The following is a 7,500-nucleotide window of genomic DNA, read 5'->3' on the forward strand; positions in this document are numbered from 1 at the left end:
CTCCCTATTTAAACACAAAGTAAAAACGATATCCCCCTCCTCCTTCTCCTCCTTCATCTCCCTCCTCCCTCCCTCCGTCCTCCTTCTCCCTCCCTTCCTTCCTCCTCCTCCTCCTCCTTCCTCCTTCATCTCACCTTCTCCTCATCCTTCTTCTCCCTCCCTCCCCCCCTCCTCCTCCTTCCCTCCTCCCTCCCTCCCCCCTTCCCCCTTCCTCCCCCACTCCTACCTCCCTCCCTCCATCCCTCCTACCTTCCCTCCCTCCTTCCTCCTCCTCCTCACCTTCACATGGGCCTTCGCCACATCCCGGACGTCGCATATGGGGAACTGCACCCGTGGCACTCCAGGATAGGCTCTGTTGACGATCTGTGCCATGAAGTTGACCGAGGTGGCACTCTTGTGGGATTCGAGCAGCGGGGGGCCGAGAACGAAGGTCGGGTTGATGACTGCCAACTCGAATTTCTGGTCGTCTGGTTGATGGGGGGGGGGGGGTAGAAGGGGAGAGAGAGAGAAAAGGGGGGGTTATTAGTTGGGTTTTGTGGTGGGTGGGGGGGAGGGGAGAGAGGGGGGGAGAGAGAGAGAGGGGGAGAGGGGGAGATAAAAAAAAAAAAAAAAAAAGGGGGGATTTTTAGTTGGGTTTTGTGGTGGGTGGCGGGGGGAGGGGAAGAAAGAGAGGGGAGAGAGAGGGGGAGAAGGGGAGAGAGAGAAAAGGGGGGTTATTAGTTTGGTTTTGTGGTGGGTGGGGGGAGAGAGGGGAGGGGAGAGAAGGGGAGAGGTAGAGGGAGAAAGGGAGGGAGAAGGGGAGAGAGAGAAAAGGGGGGATATATTAGTTGGTTTTGTGGTGGGTGGGGGGAGAGGGGAGGGGAGGAGAGAGGGGGAGAAGGGGGAGAGAAAAAGGGGGTTATTAATTGGGTTTTGTGGTGGGTGGGGGGAGGGGGAGAGAGAGGGAGAGAGAGAGAGGGGAGAGAGAGGGGGAGAAGGGGGAGAGAAAAGGGGGTTATTAATTGGGTGTTGTGGTGGATGGGGAGAGGGGGCATAGGAGAGAGAGAGGGAGAAGGAGAGAGGAGAAGAGAAAAAGGGGATTATTAGTTGGTTTTGTGGTGGGTGGGGGAGGGGGAGGGGAGAGAGGGGGAGAAGGAAGGAGAGAGGAGGAGAGAAAAGGGGGATTTTTAGTTGGTTTTGTGGTGGGTGGGAGAGGGAAGAAGAGGAGAGAGGGAGGAGGGTGGAGAGGAAGAGGGAGGATGGAGAGAGAAGGGGGGAGAGGGAGGGTGGAGAGGGAGAGGGAGGATGGAGAGAGGTGAGGAAGGAAGGAGGGTGAGTAGAGAGAAGGAAGGAAGGAAGGAGGGAAGGAGGGAAAGGTGAATAAATAGATAGATAGATAAATAAATTGATAAATAAATAAATATATAAATAAATAGATAGACAGACAGACAGGCAGATAGACAGATAGATAGATAGATAGAGAGAGAGAGAGAGAAAGATCCTCATGCGATTCCTTTATAATATCCAAAAACTAATAAAAATAATCTTCCCCGTGAAAGCTTCCTTTCATCAGGCAATTCCTTCACAAACTCCCATACAATATATAAATCCTTCCCGCTCACTTAGTTACTAAAACTAAAAAAACTAAAACCTAGAAAAAAGTAGGTTTTTCTCTTACCAGATTGTCTCTTTCAAAATCCAAGAATCTCGAAAACGAAAAAAGAAAAAGAAAAAGAAAAAGAAATCATTGGCAGTTTCTTTACAGATTCCCCCTCCCGCCCCTCCCCGTCCACCCCTCCCTCCCTTCCCTCCCCTCCTCTCACCTGGCAGCTCCTTGACGAAATCCCAGGCGGCCTTCCATCCCCCTTCCCCCCTTTCCCTCTCCCTCCCCTCCAACCCCCTCAGTCTCCCCCTCAAATCCATACACCCCCTCCCATCCCACCCTCCCCTCCCTCTCCCCCTACCTCCTCCCCCTCCCTCCCTCTCACCTGGCAGCTCCCTTGACGAAATCCCAGGCGGCCCTTCCATCCCCCTTCCCCCTTTTCCTCTCCCCACTCCTCAACCCCCTCAAATCCCTCCCCTCAAATCCCATCCCCCCTCCCATCCCCCCCTCCCCTCCTCTCCCCTGCCTCCTCCCCTCCCTCCTCTCACCTGGCAGCTCATGACGAAATCCCAGGCGGCCTTCATCCTCTCCCCCTCAAATCCCATCCTTCCCATCCCACCCCTCCCTCCCTCTCCTCTACCTCCTCCCCCTCCCTCCTCTCACCTGGCAGCTCCTTGACGAAATCCCAGGCGTGCCTTCCATCCCCCTTCCTTTTCCTCTCCCTCCCTCCAACCTCAGCCCCTCAAATCCCATCCCCCTTCCTATCCCCACCTCTTCTCCCTCTCCCCCTCTACTCCTCCTCCCCCTCCCTCCCTCTCACCTGGCAGCTCCTTGACGAAATCCCAGGCGGCCTTCCATTCCCTCCCCTCCTCCCTTCCCCTCCCTCCTTCCCTCCCCCCACCCCTCCCCTCAAATCCCTTCCCTCCCCCCTCATCCATCCCACACCCTCTCCTCTTCCCCACTCTACCTCCTCTCACCTGGCAGCTCCTTGACGAAATCCCAGGCGGCCTTCCATCCCCCTTCCCCCCTCTCTCTCTCACCCTACCTCACCTGCCAGCCTGACGAAATCCCTCCCTCCCCTCCAACCCCCTCCCCTACCTCCCCTTCACCCCTCCCTCATCCCCCTCCTCCCCTCCTCCCCCTATCTCCTCTCACCTGGCAGCTCCTTGACGAAATCCCAGGCGGCCTTCTCAGCCACGACCTTGGACTTGGTGTAGGCGTCAATGGTCGTACTTTCGGGGTCGGTCCAGTCCTCTTCTGTGTACGTCTTCTCGGCCTCTGGCACTGGCTCTCCTGTGGGGTGGGGGGGGGAGAGGGAAGAAAGGGGGTGGGTGAGTGATTGTGGGGTGGAGAGTTGTAGGGGGAGGGATGGGGGGGGGATTGTAGGGGTGTGGGGGTGTGGGAGAGTTGGGTGTGTAGGCGGGGGAGAGGGAAGAAGGGGGTGGGTGAGTGGTTGTGGGGTGGAGAGTTGGGGGGGGGGTTGTATAGGGAGTGTGGGAGAGTTGGGTGTGTAGCGGGGGAGAGGGAAGAAGGGGGTGGGTGAGTGTTTGTTTCGGTGGTGGAGAGTTGTTGGGGGGGGGGGGGGATGGGGTTGTAGGGGTGTGGGTGGGTGGGGTGTGTAGCGGGGGAGAGGGAAGAAGGGGGTGGGTGAGTGTTTGTGGGGGTGGAGAGTTGTGGGGGGAGGGATGGGTGTGTAGGGGTGTGGGAGTGGGTTGGGGAGGAGTTGGAGGGTGTAGGTAGGGTGTGTGGTGGGTGGGGTGTGTGTGTGGGGGGGGTGAGTGGGAGTTGGGAGGGGGGTTGCCTATCTAATGTGAGGGGGGGTGTATATGGAGGTATAAAGTGGGGGTGTAATATATGTAGAAGGAAGGGAGGAGGGGATGGGGGTTAGTGAGGGGGGAAGCCTTGAGGTGGGGTTGCCTCTCTAATGTGGGGGAGGGGGTGTATATGGAGGTGTAAAGTGGGGGTGTAATATGTGTAGAGAGAAGGAAGGGGGGAGGGGATGGGGTTATGTGGGGGGGGTTGCCTATCTAATGTGGGGAGGGTGTATATGGAAGTGGGGGTGTAATATGTGTAGGGGAAAGACGAGTGTACCGTGTGTGTCTATATGTTGTTCTATATCAATACGAATAATTTTGTATTAATCTTTCTAATCATAATGCGTGACTTTTATATATAAAAAATCATGTTTTGAAATATGACATAATCTCATCTATCTGAACTTATACAAATTATGTAAATTAATGAATGTATAACTTCAAATTCTATCCAAGTGTATGTAAAAGAAATGAATTGTCATTTCCTTTTAGAAACTATATTTTTTATCTTAAAACTGATAATCACAAACATTAAATCATAAATTATATTATCACGCATTGTACAGTAATCCTTAATTAAATATACATCCCTTATTAAAAAAAAAAAATATATATATATGATCACATTTGTCAAAATTTGCTTCAACGGATATAATACATTTAATTAAACAACCAATCAGATAAATACAACTAATCCATTCCTTAATTATACAACTATAATTACAATCTTATCTACACTAAAACACTAACAACTAACAAAGGAAAACAAAAGCATATTTCTTACTCTTGTTTTCACATCTACGTATCTAAGAAAACAAAGTAGCATTTAAGTCGACTAAGAAAATGACTACAAAGCGACACAAGCAACATTACATTATATAAAGATGATAAGCTGGAATAACATTGAACAGATATTATGCAGTAAGAGCCATATTGGGAAAACTGACAGGGAATTGGCAGGAGAAAAGAGCTATATGTATATGTGCGTATGTATCTGTATGGATTTACATACTTACATACATGCGTATATATATATATATATATATATATATATATATATATATATATATGAAAGAAGGAATAATGCAATACCGCATTTTTATCATGAACATTATAACCTCTCCGATCGGGATTCGATCCCTCGCCGCCAATGCAAGTGAATGCAAGACGGCCGCTCTACCACTCGTACAACGACCCACTCAAAAGGAGTGAGCAACTAGGCGCTTACTAGCATCCATAGACATTACGCCTACCTCATACATGAGTAAGGTGATAAGCGAAGTTTCACACTCACTCCCCGTGGGCACTCGGTATTTATGGACAGAGCAGGACAAATCACAAATCAGATAACCTGAGGTGCATTCTATGAAAGATGGAATAATGCAATACCGCATTTTTATCATGAACATTATAACCTCTCCGATCGGGATTCGATCCCTCGCCGCCAATGCAAGTGAATGCAAGACGGCCGCTCTACCACTCGTACAACGACCCACTCAAAAGGATAGAATGCACCTCAGGTTATCTGATTTGTGATTTGTCCTGCTCTGTCCATAAATACCGAGTGCCCACGGGGAGTGAGTGTGAAACTTCGCTATCCTTACTCATGTATGAGTAGGTAGGTAATGTCTATGGATGCTAGTAAGCGCCTAGTTGCTCACTCCTTTTGAGTGGGTCGTTGTACGAGTGGTAGAGCGCCCGTCTTGCATTCACTTGCATTGGCGGCGAGGGATCGAATCCCGATCGGAGAATTTATAATGTCTCATGATAAAAATGCGGTATTGCATTATTCCATCTTTCATAGAATGCACCTCAGGTTATCTGATTTGTGATTTGTCCTGCTCTGTCCATAAATACCGAGTGCCCACGGGGAGTGAGTGTGAAACTTCGCTATCCTTACTCATGTATGAGTAGGTAGGTAATATCTATGGATGCTAGTAGCGCCTAGTTGCTCCCTCCTTTTGAGTGGGTCGTTGTACGAGTGGTAGAGCGGCCGTCTTGCATTCACTTGCATTGGCGGCGAGGGATCGAATCCCGATCGGAGAGGTTATAATGTTCATATATATATATATATATATATATATATATATATATATATATATATATATATATATACAGGGATATACGCACCTACCTTACCTCCTTTTTTTGCCCAAAAGAAAAGAAAAGAAAAAAATATCCTGGCCTTATCCAACCTCATGACCCCCCCCAAAAAAAAAAAAAAAAAAAAAAAATATATATATATATATATATATATATTTATATATTTATATATATATATATATCAAAATACAGTTTATAAAAAACTCTTCACACTCGAAAAAAGGCCCCACCAAAAAAAAAGAAAATAAAAAATAACGGAATCAACCGACACCCAAAAATTCAAAAATTCAAAAAAAAAAAAAAAAAAAAAAACGGAATCTACCGGAGACCGCAGCAAAGGATGACGTGACCACAACCCGCTTGACGGAGGCGGCGGCGTGGGCGGCGACAGCCTTCAAGACCTGCAGTGTGCCGTCCTTCGCCGTGTCAACAAGCCCCGCCTCGTCTACTTGTTGGTTCACCAGGTCGGGGAAGGGGCTGGCCACGTGGAGGACGCCCGTGCACCCCTCCACGGCTCTAAGAGGGAACCAAAAGCTACGGTTCAGGACGCTTGGCGAGGCTATTTTGTTTTGAGATCAATATTTTTTTTTTGTTTAGGTTCGTTCTCCCCTTCTTAGAAAAAAAAAAAAAAGTAATTTTCTTCTGCTTTTTTGGGGTCACGTTTCCGCTGTCCGTTTTTTTTCTTCCTTGGAAAACTCAAATAAAAAAAAAAGGAAAATCTATTCTGTAAAAGAGGTAAAAAGGAAAGAAAGAAAAAAAATATACATATATATATAGCTGGCGGGATGGGCTTGCAGGAACAGCATTCGCAGCTATCACAGCATGCAGGTCGGATACACTACAAGAAATAGATAGATAGATAGATAGACAGACTGATAGATAGATAAATAGGCAAACAGATATATGCATATGTATGTATGTACATATATATCTATACACACACACACACACACACACACATCTATCTATCTATCTATTTATACGTTTATATTGGAGAAAAATGAGGGGTATGAGAGAAACTGTACAAGATTAGTGTTGTTTTATAAAGTTTGTAAAATATAGAAGTTGGTTGAGAGAAAATTATATGTTTTGATGTTGTCCAAACAGTAGATAGGAAATTACTGTAATAAAAAGAATAAATGAGAGAAAATATGAGAGAAAGAGAGTGTAAAGAATGTGAGAAGAAAAAATAATATACAACAACAACAAAAAAGAGAAATTTAGTTAAAGAGATTGGAGCTCTCAGTTAATGAGAGAAATCTGAAAATCATAATGAATGTAGTAATTATCAAAACAATGAAGTGGACGAAAAACATAATATATAAAGAGCTATTAACAAAGAATAAAAAAGAAAGAATGTAAACATAAAGATGTACTGAAGTGAAACAGTATACAAATACAAGGGTTTTCACAAATAAATAAATAAATAGATAAACATATACAGTATATATATATATATATATATATATATATATATATATATATATATATATATATATATATATATATATATATATATATATATATAATATGGCAGACGTAGTATACATAGAGATCGCAGGCAACGACATACTCCACAAATCAGCGACTAGGCCACCTAAGGGAAAACATGCAAAGAATAACCTTAATAACAACACTAATAATAAGATGCAAATCGAGGCCACTATAAAAGGGTTCAAAAAGAGAGAAAAGAGAGAAAGGAGAGAAGGAGAGAAAGGCAAAAAGAGAGAAAGAGGAAGGAGAGAAAGCCAAAAAGAGAAAAAGAGAAAGAAAGGCAAAAAGAGAGAGAGAGAAAGACAAAAAGAGAGGAGAAAGGAGATAAAGGCAAAAAGAGAGAAAGGAGAAAGAGGGAAAGGCAAAAGCGAGAAAGAGAAAGGCAAAAAGAAAGAAAGAGAAAGGAGACAAAGACAAAAAAGAGAGAAAGAGAAAGAATAGAAAAAGAGAGAAAGCCAAAAAATAATATCCTCAACGAGGGTCTAGTACCGACGACAGCGTTCGAAC

At 45.8% G+C, this 7,500-nt stretch overlaps 1 protein-coding gene across 2 annotated transcripts in view; it reads right to left on the reverse strand.

The window, feature by feature from the left end:
• The window catches only part of LOC113807532 (uncharacterized), an 85,892-nt gene that overhangs the window by 8,481 nt on the left and 69,911 nt on the right, over positions 1 to 7,500 (reverse strand). Inside the window, exons 3-5 of one of the 2 annotated variants that reach the window (XM_070142655.1) lie at positions 5,822 to 6,015; positions 2,738 to 2,875; positions 280 to 467 (exon numbers count right to left, since the gene is read on the reverse strand). In XM_070142655.1, the coding sequence (XP_069998756.1) occupies positions 280 to 467; positions 2,738 to 2,875; positions 5,822 to 6,015 (520 nt within the window). Of the gene's footprint in view, positions 1 to 279; positions 468 to 2,737; positions 2,876 to 5,821; positions 6,016 to 7,482 lie in introns of both variants that reach the window. The other variant, XM_070142656.1, reaches the window with a different exon arrangement.

The sequence above is a fragment of the Penaeus vannamei genome, chromosome 29 (assembly GCF_042767895.1).
Source record: "Penaeus vannamei isolate JL-2024 chromosome 29, ASM4276789v1, whole genome shotgun sequence".
In the NCBI taxonomy this organism is placed as follows: Eukaryota; Metazoa; Arthropoda; class Malacostraca; order Decapoda; family Penaeidae; genus Penaeus; species Penaeus vannamei.